Source organism: Cydia pomonella, unplaced genomic scaffold (assembly GCF_033807575.1).
Source record: "Cydia pomonella isolate Wapato2018A unplaced genomic scaffold, ilCydPomo1 PGA_scaffold_92, whole genome shotgun sequence".
Taxonomy (NCBI): domain Eukaryota; kingdom Metazoa; phylum Arthropoda; class Insecta; order Lepidoptera; family Tortricidae; genus Cydia; species Cydia pomonella.
The window spans coordinates 1-14802 of record NW_026907925.1 but is presented as its reverse complement, the minus strand read 5'-3'; the positions used below and the strand labels follow the sequence as shown (position 1 = coordinate 14802).

The window sequence follows — 14802 nt, the reverse complement described above, 5'->3', positions numbered from 1 at the left end:
CCGCCGGAATCGGGTTCCATGCCTGGACCTCAGCAGCCAGAACCAATGCCTCCCTGTCCAGGCGTTTTAGTGCCCATCTTGGGCCGTCGCCTGGCAGGGACTGACTGATTGGACCGCTCGTAGTACCTAGGAGTGCAGAGATTCTGAACTGTATATAACGATGGTCAGATAAGGACTCTACACTCTCTAGCACCTCCCAACCCTGAATACGATGAGCCAGAGCAGCATTAGCAAATGGTTACGTCGACAATAGAGCCGCCCTGTTGTCGCACACATGTATCGACTGACCCCTGATTGACAACAACCAGGCCATTCGCAACCGCCCATTCTTCAAGTTCCCGCCCATTTGCATCCGTTGCTGGCGATCCCCACGCGACAGACTTGGCGTTAAAATCGCCCGCAACAAGCACTGGACGCGACTCGCAGCGAGCGATAACCGCTCCCACTTCTACTAAAAAGGCCTCAAATTCGGCCACACTCCTATTGGGCGAGAAATATACACTGACCACTGTGATGCCACCGACGAGCGCGGCCACAAATCCCTTCCCTTTTTCCACCTTTTCAAAGGGCGGTGAGCCAGCAGCTGTTTGTGTGATTATCGCCACCGACTCATCGTGGTCACTAACCCAGTTGTCCCTTTTGGGGATATGGTAGGGCTCAGAGACGATAGCCACATGTGTCAACCACTGCGCCATGCTCTGAGACAGGAGATCCTGAGCATCTAGGGCGTGGTTGAGGTTCACCTGCACAAATTGTAACGCCATTATGTGGTTTCCATTAGCGCTGCCTGCTCGTCCTCGGCCGCATCAGTGGCGGGTTGGTGGACAGATTGCGAGGGGGCTCGAAAGCCATCGCTATTCTTCTTTCCCTTCTTGTTGATTTTGGAAGCAGCGCACGTCTTGCTCCCAATCATGTGTCCTGCCGATTTATTGGCAGCCGCGCAAATAACGCAGTGCGGCGTGGCAGAGCACGTGGCCGCCTTATGGCCGGACTGGCCGCAGCGGTAACATAAGTCACTCCGGTCCTCTTGAGCCCTACACTGCGCACGCACGTGGCCGGCTCCGAGGCAGCGGAAGCAGCGCATGGGCTTTTGGTCCAGCAGTTGTACCCTTGCCGATACCCATCCAACAAGTAGTCGGCCACTGTCGGTCAACTTTTTAATCACCGTAATGGGGCAACGAACCCAGATGGAACCCAGGCCTGAGAAGTCCCTACGGATTTCGCCACACTTTATTTGGTCTATGTGGCACCCACCCATTTTGACCACGGCTTCTTTCACCTCTTCCGGCGTGACAGAGTCATCTAGCCCTGAGATGCGCACTTCTGCGGTTTTTGTTGGTCTCGAAACTTGGACTACTTCTTTATTCAGTTTCTCTCTCAATTGGTCGGCGAGAGCATCAGCTTTTTCGCCGCTGGCTGCACCAGGGACCTCGATAATGGTCGCCCCCGTGACTGCCCTCTTGAACCGAACTCCTTGAATCTGCAGCTCGTTTAGGTCAATCTTTGTCCTGGCCTCCTTTAAAATGTCCCCATAAGTAGTTTTGCCCTCCTCAGCTTCCGGCTTCAGCGTGAGGACAATCGCCGCTGAGCGTGGAGGTCGCAGTTTGCGGGCCTTTTTAGGAGCTGCTTTCTGCGGTGGCGGAGCCGTTGTCTTCTTATTTTTTCCCTTCTTAACCACCTTTGTCCAGGTCTCATCCACGTTGGCCGGAGCAGGCGGTAATGGACGAGGCTCTCGCGGTGCTGGCGCGGGTTGAGCCGTCTTTCCCTTCTTCTTTCCCTTTTTTGTCGCCGCTTTCTTCCTCTCACTACCAGGAGCAGAAGACTGTTGCGGAACATTGGGTGCCTTCGATTTGTTCAGCCCGCTAGGTCCAGCGACGGGTTGAACCGCCGGGGCTGTACGAGATGTTGCTGCAGCCTGCCTGTTGTCCACCTGAGAGGGAGGTTGGGCCGTCTTTTTTGCCTTATCTGCGGCCAGTGGAGGCCGCATAGTCTTCGCTGGAAGAAGCCTGTCCTCTAGGGCTTCCAGACGGGCGTTCATCATTTTCCCCACTTTCACCATCATCGTTTGCTCCGCATCCTGTTGGGAAGCGCTAGATGGAGTCACAAGCGACTGTTGTGAGGCCGGTGACAGCGGGGATGGAGCTGCTCTTGCGAGTCGCAGTTCCTTCCTTAGTTCCTCCTGCTCCTTTTGGAGGTCTGCTAGCTGCGCTTGCAGTCGAGCGACAGTCCGCTGCAGCAGCTTCGTCTCTTCGTTGGTGGTGCGTTCGAGCATCACTTCGGCAAAGTCTGCTATTGCAGTGGCCGCTTCCTTTAGCTTCCGCTGAAAGGTACCTTTCAGGTTCCCGGACGTAGCAACTACTTTGTTTATTACAGCCACGCTGTCGAGGACTTGTACGTTTAGAGCCGACATAAGCTGACTCTCTCCCTCTGTACTGTGCGCAACTCTGCGCTCCGCGGTTGGCCGCATGCGGATGGTCATGTTTTCTAAATCCGCCTCAGCCTTTTCGGCAGCCTGCCGGCGGAATTCTTCCTTCGCCAATTTGTAGGCTTCTCGGGTCTTGCCCAAGCCCGCAAATTTCCCAGTAGTTATGGGGCTACCCTTTGTTTGGATTTTCTCGGCAGATTTTTTCGCCTCCGGCTCTTCGTCACTGGGCTCCGAGAGCTCTGTCCGCTTCCTCTTTTGACTCTCTTCAGCCCAGAAGCGGCCAAACGACGAGGAACTGGATTCAGATCCAGACCTAGACCTCGTTTTCACGGTCGATAGGCTCGAATCCGTGTCTGTGTTGTCCGAGAGAGCACTTGTGTCCATCACTCCGTCCAGACGTTCAAGCGAGACTCGGCATGCCCGCAGGCGTAGCCGTGAAGGCGTCGCGTTCAGTTCAGAAACGCCGCCGGCTGTTCCCTCATTACCAGCGCTTGTAGCGCCCATCCTTCCGTCTTCAATGGTGTGGTCCTGAGAAGGACCGTTTTCAGTGTGGCCCTGAGAAGGGCCGTTTAGGTTTGTGTTTTTATTATTTTGACTTGCCATTTGATTCCCACGAGCATGAGACGATATAAATTTCACTGGCGGGTAACGCTCATCCCGAAACGCAGTGGGCTATATACTCTAGAGGGCACCTGGTATCTAGAGGTTTTAACGACTTCGCTGTCGGGTGTTAAAGGGTTTTCCTTCCCGCGGGCCGGCCAATTAAGGCAAGCCCTCCGCGCCGCGAACACTACCCGTACCCCATACCGCCAGTGATGGGGGTCGTTGGGAAGGTGCTGCGGGTTGCGGGATTCAAGGCGAGCTGGCGTAGACTCCCCTACGTAGTCTCGTTAGAAACTACCAACTACGGCTTCACTCATTTATTTTGGATGGCCGAAAAGACCACCCTGTCCCCCCCAGACCAATAGGTCGACAAAATTCTTCAAAAGAAGTAAGCCCCAAAATTGGCATGGACAGCCTAAAAGACCGCCAAACCCAAAGCAGCTTTGTCAGCCGCCGCCCTCTTGACCGAAAACGGTCCCTCTAAAGAGGTTACCCCACCCCCCTGGCCCCATCCGAAAGGACCTCTGCTAGACAGAGGACCTGCGGAGAGACCCCCATCCCCCCCACGACAGGACATTGGCAGCACCGGTAAGCAATAGCTTGAAACAAGAGATTACTTACCGTTGCCCCCGGGGCGCACCGTCCAAGAGCCCTTCCCTTACCCCCGGATCACTAGGATCAGAAGGAATGAGAAAAGACTTGGCACACTGGGAGGTTTCCTGTCCGTAGCACCCCCCACCTAACCTAACCTAACCTAACCTAACCTTTTTTTTTTTTTTTTTTTTTTTTTCGTTGGAAAAATGCTTTATGCATACCCACACACCCGGGGGAGAACATGTGGGTTATGTGGGACTCTGCAAAAGGCGCCTCTACCCACTAAAAAACCAACGGTATGCCTGCGCGCCGCCAATGGGGCGTGGCCACGGGATCTCTTAAGTACGCAACCGTGACCACGCCGGCGCCGCCCGCCACTACCACATGCGGCGGGCCCTTCTCCTGGGGGGGCTTGAGATGGCCTTACCCCTGCCTCCTCAGAAGGCACGTGGGCATACCACGCGCGCCTTCTCTGCGAGGTCTATGTAATGGGCAGCGACGCCCCCGCGCCGCTGCCCAGACCTCTCTAGGTGGGGGGGAGGAGACGGGCATACGCTCTCCTCCGGGCCCCTGCGCGCTTGCGGCGGATCGGGTGGGCGGCTGGGTCGGCCTCCCGTTCTCTCTCCGCTGCCTCCTTCTGCGACATTACATTCTCGCAGAAGGAGAGGACCGCTTTCCACGACCTCTCATCGGCAACCATAGCCTTAACTACGGCTGGCAAGGAGAGGTCGTCCCCCACCACAGCCACGAGGTCGCGGCGCTGCCCCGCCCAGGCTGGGCATTCCTCCAGCGTATGCTGCGCCGTGTCCTCGGCGCAGCCGCATTGGTGACACTCGGCCGTCACCTCCCGTTTTGCGAACCGGTGCAGGTAGCTCCCAAAACAGCCATGACCCGTGAGCACCTGCACCAATCGGAAGGTTAACGAGCCCCGCTCTCTCTCCAGCCAATCTTGTAGGACCGGCCGGACCGCCTCGACAGTCCTGTGTCCTTCTTCGCGTCCAGCTAATTCTTCCTCCCATTGGAGGACGATGGACTGCCGGACGAGGAGCTTCTGCAACTCCACTTCCCTGGGCGCAGGATGGTACTCCTGGAGCCGGAGGTCCCTGCGCCACTCGTACAGAGACGCTTGGGCCTCCGCCTCCAGATCCCAAGGAGGCGCTCCTGCTAGCAAACACGCCGCGTCATATGAGGTGGTGCAATACCCCCGTACGACGCTGATGGCCATTGCCCTCTGAGCCTTCCTCAGCAGGGCGATGTTCTTGGCCACCAGATTCCCCGCCCAGATTGGCGCCCCGTACAGGGCCATCGATCGCACCACCCCCATATAAAGACGGCGGCTCGCAACCTCCGGCCCCCCGATGTTGGGCATCAGCCTCTTTAGTGCAGCCGATGCTGCCATTAGTCGGGGGGTCAGGCGGACAAAGTGCTCGCGGAAGTTCCAGCGGGAATCGAGGACGAGTCCAAGATATTTCATGTTGGACTCTACCTCGATTCGAGTGCCACCAACGACGATACTGGATCCTGCAGGTGGCGCCTTCCGGGCAGCATGGAAGCAGAGCGCCTCAGACTTGTGCAGCGCCACCTCCAGCCCCAGCATCGCTATGCGTCTCACCACCTGTGCTACCGTCACGGTGGCGAGGCGTGCCGCTTCCCGGTACGAGTCCCCCCGGGACGTGACCAGCGTGTCATCTGCGTAGCAAGTCACACTTGACCCCGGGAGAAGCTCCCCCCGCAGCACCCAGTCGTACCCAATGTTCCACAGGAGCGGCCCTAAGACCGAGCCCTGTGGAACACCGCACGATGTCTCCCACCTTGTCAGCCCGCCGCCCCGGACCGGATACTTCACATACCGCTCCGAAAGGTAGGCCCCAACTATTTGGCACAGATAGGGGGGCACTTTGTGGTATTTCAGTGCCTCCCTAATGCACGACCACGGCAGGGTGTTAAATGCATTGGCGATATCCAAGGACACCGCCAGGAGGACCCCACCGTGGTCAACCGCCTCATCCGAGAGGGCTTTGATGCGCGCGACCGCATCTACGGTCGACCTACCCTCTCGGAATCCAAACTGGTATTCGGACAGGTCAGGTCCTACTCCTCGGAGGTGCTTGACGAGGCGGCAGCAGATGATACGCTCGAAGAGCTTGTCAGCCTCGTTGAGCAACACAATCGGTCGGTAGGCTGATGGAGAGTCTGCGGGACGCCCATCCTTTTTAAGGAGGACGAGCCGGCCCGTTTTCCAGATGGTCGGAAAACGGCCGGACTGTAGACAGGCGTCCAGCAGCCCGCGGAATCTCTCCCCCAGGGCCCGCAGCGCCAGAGCCAGGACGCGTCCCGGGATCCCATCTGGACCCGGTGCCGTGTTTTTGGCTTTCAGCTTTATCACAGCTGCATCTAGCTCTGCCTCCGTTACCGGAGGCACCCCGACTTCCGCACCCTCATACCCTACGAGCTGATGGGAAGGTGTCATTGCTGGGGGCTGGTGTTCCGGTCTGTTCGGGAACAAGTTGGAAACAACCACCTCCAGCAGTCGAGGCTCGAGACTCTCCGTCAAGGGGGGGGCCCAGGGGCGTAGTTTGCCCCTGACCGCCCTGTACGGCCTCCCCCATGGATCTCGGTTTAGCGTCTCGAGAAGCTCCGCTCTGGCGCTCGCCTTCGCCTCGCAGATGGAGAGCTGCAGCGCCTTGACCGCCTCTCTATAGGCGCTGTACAGCTGCGTCTCCTCTTCAACGTCTCGGGTCTGCCTTCGTCGGCGGGACCGTGTGTACTGACGTCTCGCCCTGTTGGAGCGGTTTCGAAGCTCTTCGATTTCTCGGGACCACCAGTACACTTGACGCTTCGGAGGGCGTTGCTTGGCTCGTGACATGCCCGCGTCACAGATCCGTGTCATGGCTTCTTGGAGGCAGGCTGCCTCCTCCTCGACCTCCACAGGCCCGGAATATGTTGCCCAGGCTTGGACGAGGGACGCTATCTCCACCGCTTCACGATCTAGGCTGTTCAGGGCCCATCGAGGGGAAGAGGTCGCAGCGCGACCATCCGGACGACGATCCGTGCCTGTCGTACCTCCAGAGGACGTGGAAACATCAAACCGGATGTACAAATGGTCTGATAATGTCTCCACTGTCTCTAGCACTCTCCAGTCACGGACACGGGTCGCGAGTGCCGGGGTCGCAAACGTGACGTCCACAATGGACTCTCCCTGCCAGCGTACGCAGGTGCTGGCCGACCCTCGGTTCAGAACCGACATGCCGGTCATCGTCGCCCACTCCTCCAGAAGGTCTCCACGAATCTCTGTCGCGGGACAGCCCCAAGCCGTGGATTTGGCATTAAAGTCTCCCGCGACAACTATCTGGCGCGGTTGGGTCTGCCCAACAAGAGCCGCTAGATGGCCGAGTAAGGCTTCGAACTCGGGGACTGTTCCGTTGGGGGAGAAATATACCCCGATCAGGACGATTTCACCCCAGAGGACAGCCACATAGCCTTGACCCCTTGCCAAGGTGGAAGGGGGCGGTATGCCCTCTGCCCCCGCCTTTGTTATAATGGCCACCACGCCATTCAAGTCCGCAGCCCAGTTGTGCCTAGGAGGGACATAGTACGGCTCGGCGACCACGGCGGCATCTATCGACCACTGCGCCATGGACTGCAGGAGGAGATCTTGAGCCCCGGGGCAGTGGTTTATGTTCGCCTGGAGGACTCGATTAACTGACTCTGTCATTTTGGAGCGTTGTTAATCGGGCCCTCTTCTGCAGCCGGAGGCTTTGACGCTCCAGGGGTGACTGGTTTGCCGGACTCCTTCCGGAACACGCGTTTCGGGGCTTTGGCCCCCGTCGTGCAGGTACTGCTGCCGGTACTGTGGTCGGCAGGTTTACTCGCTGCAGCGCACAGAGTGCAGCGAGGTGCAGCGGTGCAGTCCCTGGCCAGGTGGCCGGATTTACCGCAGCGGTAACATTGGTCGCTGCGGTCGATTTCTGAGGTGCACCCCTTCCTAACATGGCCAGGCAGCAGGCAGCGGTAGCACCTCAGGGGACGAGACTCCAGCAGCTTCACGTTAGCCGAAGCCCAGCCGACCAGGAGTCGCCCCTCCGCGACTTTCTTGGCGACTGCTACGGGGCAGCGAACCCACGCTGTACCCAAACCTGTTGGCGTGCGGGAGATCCGGCCAACACTCACTGCCTCTAGGGCACACCCTCCACCTTTCGCAACGGCAGCGGCGAGCTCGTCCTCTGAGACCGAGTCATCCAGGCCGGAAATGCGCATCTCCGCGCATTTTACTGGCCTAGCTATCCGGACGTCGGCCTCATTCAGCGTCTCCCTCAGCTTGGCAGCAAGGGAGTCTGCTTTGTCGCCGCTGGTGGTGACTGGGCCTGGGATCTCCAGGATTGCTGCCCCTGTCACTGCCCTACGGAACCTCAGACCATTGATCCCGAGCCCGTCCAGGGAAATTTTGGACTTGGCCTCACTAATCACCGTTTTATAGGTGACGCCCCTCTCTTCTGCTCCCATCTGAAGGGTGAGGACTACGGCTGCTGACCGCGGGACGCGCAATTTCGCCTTGCCCTTATTGCGATCCTTCCCTCCTTGTGCTTTCCGCGGTGCCGCCGGCTTTTGCGCCGTCGCAGCTCCAGCGGCAGTCTTCTTTTTGTTCTTCTTACCCCGCTTGACCACAGTCGTCCAACCCTCTTCAGAGGCAGACCGAGGCTGCTGGACTTGGGAAGCGGGGCCAGGATCCCTTGTAGGAGGCTTTTTGAGCCCCTCCTTCTTTCTCTTCTTCTTCGCGGTCCGCTTCGCACCCGGTGGGTTGGTAGGAGCTGGGGTGCGACCGCGGGGGGAGCTTCCTGCTTTGGAAGGCGTGGGACCAGTCGACGCCTGGGTAGGTTGCTGTGGAAGCAGTCTCTCCTCCAAGGCGCTCAACCTTGCACCCATTATGGCACTCACCTTGGCCACAATGTTGCGCTCTAAGTCGCCTTGCTCCCGAGCAGGTGATGTCGCCGTCTCTTGGCGCGTCCCTTCGCGGCGCTGCCCAAGGCTAGCACGCAGGTCGCCCATTTCCTTACGGAGCTCGGCCATTTCCGCCTTTAGTCGAGCGTTTTCGGCGGCAAGCCTCCTCGTCTCATCGGAGACAGTCCGGCCCCTCAACTCGCCGACTGCTTCCCGGATCGCGACCACCGCCTCCTTCAGGACACGTTGGTACGTGCCCTTTAGGTTTTTGGACTTGGAGGCCACTTCCTTGATAAGCCCCAGACTGTCACGCACCTGCTGGTTCAGTGCCAGGGCTGTGCGGTTTTCTTCGTCGTCTGACCCGCTTGTCGTCCCAAACGATTCCGGATGGCGGGCAAGCCGTCTTAGCGTCACTTTTTTGGACGCGGCCCTAAGGTCCTCTTCGGCCTGCAGCTCGCGCTCCTGTTGCTCCAGCTCCAGGAGCTCAGCCTTCTCCTTGGCCAGCCCCGCGTAGCGTGTTGTGGCTGGTATGCGGCCTCTTCCTCGCTTGGAAGGTCCCGAGGCGGACTTTCTTCGCTCCGCAAGATCAGAAGCCTCGCCGCTCTGTGATGCTCCCGTGTCGCTACCGCTGCTTCGCTGCCTCTTCCGTCCTTCGGCAGTTAGCGAAGCGTCGGATTCGGCGGTTTCCCCATCGGTTTGCACCGGAGAGAAGAACACTTCGGGCCCAGGGAGGCCGCCCGCGTCTATTCTCCTGGGGGAGAAGAACTCCTCCCTGCCAAGAGAGGAGACCCTTTCTGTGAGGCGTTCAATTCGCACTACGGCTTTACGTCTCTCACTAAGCACCCTAGCTGGTTCGGGTGGGGAGCGTACAGAGTCCACCGCCAGCCCTGGAGGCACGTCTTCAACATGGCGCACAAAGCGCCCCTGGGCATCTCTTTGTGACCGGAGTCCATCTTTAGGGGGCTTCGTGGAGGCTTCTGCCTCTGCCGGACCACTATGCTCACTATCACCTCCTCCCTGCAGCCTCAAAACCAAATCACTCTGCAAATCGGTGTCCATGAAGTCTTTGCCAGTGTCGTCGTTTCGGAGTCTCGAGTGGTTTGCCCCCCCAGAATACGGAAGGCGGCATGTCGCCACAGCACGGGCGCTTACCCGTCCTGTGGCGACATGGAGGATTGGAACCTCCTGGGGTAGTTCTCCATTTTCGTTTCCACTCATTTTGTTTACTATTTTTAAGGAGGTATGCCCCTCCCTGACGCTTGTGACTGGGCTCCCCCCAGCCACGCATCCCGTCGGCACGTCAGACACACCTTGGGATTGGGGTGATTTTTATAGTGGTTTTCTTCCACGTGCTCCTCCCCCCGCCAGAGGAAATTACTAGCGGGTTCCATCGGCGTCCCGACAGGGACCTTGCGTCTCGCACTGTGCCCTCTGCTACTCAGAGGGACACGCGGAGCCGCCCGCATCTGGCCTCTCATTCCAGGCCTGTGCGATATGAGGAGCATTACTCGGCATAGCCCCGGGGAACACTAGCACAGCTATGCAGACATTTCTCAAGGTATCAATCGAGGAGCTGCTCTACGGGCGAAGATCCGGGGTATGTCCCCCCGCAGCCGCCACTGGAGGCCGAAGGTCCCCCAGACGCGCCAACGATACGCGCGGCATCCGATGCGCGAGCCTCCCGATTCGCTAACACCACCGACCCGCCCGGAGAAATGGATCTGCTCTTGGGTTTCACAGAAGCCCAATGCACAATCCTTCCAGACAGCTAGGCAATGTCAGAAAAGCAGAAGGCTCCCCAATCCGGCAACCTCACACATCCATGCCGCGTCAGAGGTCCCCCCAGTCCCCTCCAGCGCCTACGGGAGGAGGGTCCCCGGAAGTTCGCGCGCAAAACAGCGACCCGATCGACACCACACATCGCTCCCATGTCTCCTCCTCTCTGCTCATCCACTGCGCCGTCTGCTTATTCAGAAGGACGCGTGGAGAGCCGTTCTCGGGCAGAAAGCCCCCCAATTCCCCCCCGGTGTTTGGTTCGCGGGACTACGTCCTACCCCGGCTCGACGACGAGACGGGGCATTCCCCTATCCACCACCTGGGGACGCGCCACGTCGGGGTTCACCTCCCCGCCCACTCGGACACCCGAGCAGGTCCGTGGAACCTAACCTAACCTAACCTTTTTTTTTTTTTTTTTTTTTTTTTTTTTTTTTTTTTTTTTTTTTTTTCTAGGGGGGAAAATGCATTCCGCATACCACCCGGGTGCGGGGGGCGACCCGAGTGGTTATGTGGGACTCCCGTCCAGGCTAATGAGGCCGACGGTATACCCACTAAAAACCCCCCATATGTCACCTCGCCGCCTTATTGGTGGGGTTACGGGAACGCTTGCGCACTCATCCGCGACCCCACCGGCGGCAGCCGCCCGCGAGCGGCTCCCTCGCAAATGCCCGAAGGCCCTTCACGCTAGGCGCGCCAGATGGTTCGACGCGCCTTCCTCCTCGGCCTCCGTCCTGCAGTGTAGCGGACCCCCCCGAGCCCGCCACAAGGAGGCCACGGGCGCCAGAAAACTCCCAGCGCCCGGCGGCAGTTGAGGTCCATGGTTCTGCCGCAAACCACAAACTCGGCTGCAGAGGACAGGGAGAACGGCACACCGTAATACCGACACTCCTCTTCCTCTGCAGCCCCACCAACGCCGCTACTGCGGAACGGCCCCGCCAAGGTCGCAGGGGATAGGGAGAGTGGCGCATCATGATACCATCACGCCTCTTCCCCTGCGATCCCACCTCGGCCGTCGAGGATAGGGAGAACGGCTCACCGCAATACCGACACTCCTCTTCCTCGACGGTCCACCTCCAGCGCGTCACAAGCGGGCTCACCAAGCCCACTTGGAGCGTCCTCCTCGGGCCAGCCCGCACCTCAAACAGGCCGGCCCTGGTTGCCTCTTCGCTTCACCGTGGGTGACCAAGCCACGGCTACTAAGCCCCTCCACCACGACAAGGTGGGCAACCCGCGGGGGGAACCTAACCTAACCTAACCTAACCTAACCTAACCTAACCAAGCCTTCGCAAATACACTTAATATACCCGCATTTACCTGATTTTCGGAATATATGCTCTCCTAATTTTTCTCTATCATTTAAGACTATCCCGACCATCGGGACCCTTCTGGTTCCGGAGATATCTCCATTTTCCCCTTTTTCACACTATCTTCAAAAATTCCCAAACTTTGAAAATTCATATCTTTTCTCCTAATTGTCCGATTTTCTTCTTTTTAGTGTCCATCGTTTCCTTTTAATTGTTCCTTTATAGTTCTTAACAGTTTTTGTCATTTCCAATATCTTCTTCTTATAAAATTTTCAAAAAACACTTTCTGACTCTTTAAAATTTTTGACTTTAAAATTCATAACTTCATTTTGGCTTATTGTAAATTCCTGTTGTTTACTATTCCTTATAGTGCCTTTTAAGAGCTATCTTTTCTCATTATTAGTTTTTCTTAGCGACGTGCTGTTGCTGAATTTCTGTAATTTTCAGTTTCTCAAAACTCGACATTATTTGTTTTTAACCTCACCGTAGCTACAATAATCACTAAAAATGAGCTCTGAAAGTCTAACCAACCTGGATCTTTCGGAAAACTTCGGAGATCTCTTCACCACCACACTGCCGGGCCCACCTGCCCAGCAAGCACGTCCTCCGTCGCCAGCGCGCGACAACATTCACCCGGTGTTGGAGCTGATCGACGAGTTAGCCGGCGATCTAGAGTTCGAGTGTAAACAGATCCTCGAAAACCTGGAGACTACCAAAACTCATCGCAGCATAACTGTCGAGAATAAGCGGCAAATTAAAATCTCTGCACAAAATGTCCCGGCAATATTCGCGAGTTACGCTAATCAGATGCGTGCGCAGATCCGGAACATTTTGCTGCAGACACCTACCCCCACAGACCAGTCGTCAAAAGGGGTCCAAACCGACCCTGATGACAGACCTCCTGAGCCAGTGCATCAGGACATTATAAATTCTGTACAAGTGCAACTTGACCAGATTCGCGAGGAGCAGAAGACTCTTAGCGATCTGGTCAAGAATACAATCGGCAGGACAGAGTCGGGCTGCACTGTCGAACAAAGTCGCCCTACATACAGTGAAAAACTAAAAACGCCCGCGCCTGCACTCAATAAACCTAAAACCCACCCTGCTCTTATAGCTACGGTGGAAAACACTAAAACAACTACTGAGGCCATGGGCACCTTGCGTAGCAAACTTTCGTTCAAAAACCTCAGCTATGCTCCCATGAATGTCAAACCCATCACCAACAACAAGATCCGCATCGAATTTGAAGACGAGAAACAACGTGACGAAACAATCAACCGGCTGACCAACACAACAATTAAAGCTGAGCCGGCCAGGACCCTCTCGCCGATGGTGATTCTGAAGGGGATATATAAGGATACCGTCAAGGAAGAACTTATACACATCATCTCCTCCCAGAACCCATCGGTGAAGGAAACCCTGTGCAACGAACATGCGCTCCAGTTGTGTTTCGTCACAAACAACAGGAATGGAAATTTGTACAACGCGGTCTTTAGGTGCCAGCCTGCGACGTGGAAAGCCATTATGGCACTGGGCAGGCTTAACATCGAGCACCAGCGTGTTCATGCTACCGAACATTCACCTTTTAAGCAGTGCCTCAGTTGTCTGCAGTTCGGCCACACACGTGTCCACTGTAAGGCAACCACAAAACCATGCTCACATTGCGCCGACCAATCACACACTTATAAGAATTGCCCAAACAAACAAAATAACCCAACATGTTACAACTGCCAGCAACACAACAAAAAATACAACACTAAGCATGAAATGAACCATACCGCAATAGACCACAAATGCCCACGTATTACAGCAGTCAAAGCAACCATAGACAATAGAATCCAGTATGATTAAACATTAAAATAAAACAACACAGTTAAAAAATGCGCCTTTGATACAACATCCTTGTAAATTCACTAAATCTTCTTTAAATTGTTTTAATAATAATAATAATAGTAAATTCCGAGTAATGATTATTCAACAAAAACTATCTTTGTTAAATCAACAATCATCATCGGATATATTGTCGCCCGTATATCTGCGGGGACCTTATATCCATAGCTTGAACACAAAAAGAAAATCGAGTTTAAATGACGAGCATCACTATTACCAAGATAGTGATGCCAAATTCGATATCTAAAAACCACCAATAACAATCACAAATGTCACCGCGGACTCAGGGTCGCCCGTATTACTAGCGAGGGCCCTGCGTCTACAAACGACGCAGAAAACCTTAAAAAAAAAAAAAAAAAAAAAAAAAAAAAAAAAAAAAAAAAAAAAAAAAAAACTGCCATATAGGGCTGCGCATGCGGTAAGGGGTTAAATAGATAAAAATATAAGTAACATATAGACTACCTAGCTTGCATATTATAGGAGCTTCGTCTGCCAACAAACCACTCTGTGGTTTGGCAGAAGTATATTGTTAATATTTATAAGGCATGAAACGTGAATAAACGATTTTTTTTATTTTTTAAATATCAATGAAAAATTAAACTTAAGCAGCTCTTTGGCTCTTGTTTATGGTAAAATGTTACCAGCGATTAACAATTGATGGTAAATACTTGTTTTAACGGATTTGTCTATACCATCCCATTACTGGTGCCTGTTCCATTATAGGGGTGTTTACTATATCTCTATTTAGTATGTAAAATTTAACTCAATAACTTTTTTTTGTAGCTCATCTACTTAAAACGGGCCTGGTTGTATCAAAATTGACCTCGTTCTCGATTTACTACTAGAGATAGTAAAATTTTATTTGTGAATTTATTATGTAGCCTTCTTAACTAGCAAGGCACCGCAGCCGCACGGTGCAGCAGCGGACGCGCAGGTTCAACGCTCTTCATGACTCACCATAATAAGCCTGACTACGGCGAATCCGAAATAGCCTCGCTCGCTTCATCCCTCTGGAAACACTTCCATTTCAATAGACCCAGATTTTAAGACCTTGTTTTGGGTTCGCTAACTTCCCATACCTATTCCTCTATCTCAACTATTAAAAAATACTATTAAAAAAAGGAAAAAGTACTATTTGGGTAGGTGTAGGTACCCAGGTACAACAAACTTTAAAAAGTTGTTTGACTTCCTTTCTAGCGAGCATATTTATTAGAAAGAGGCAAACCGCAAATTTGTAACATATGACTCCCAGGTTTATAAAATGTTACCCAA

At 54.9% G+C, this 14802-nt stretch overlaps 1 protein-coding gene across 1 annotated transcript; it reads right to left on the bottom strand.

Moving 5' to 3' along the window:
- Window positions 1-763: 763 nt before the first annotated feature.
- LOC133534383 (neurofilament heavy polypeptide-like) lies at window positions 764-3028 on the bottom strand. The gene has a single exon (XM_061873475.1). The coding sequence runs from the start codon at window positions 3026-3028 to the stop codon at window positions 764-766; it is 2265 nt and encodes a 754-aa protein (XP_061729459.1).
- Window positions 3029-14802: the final 11774 nt, after the last annotated feature.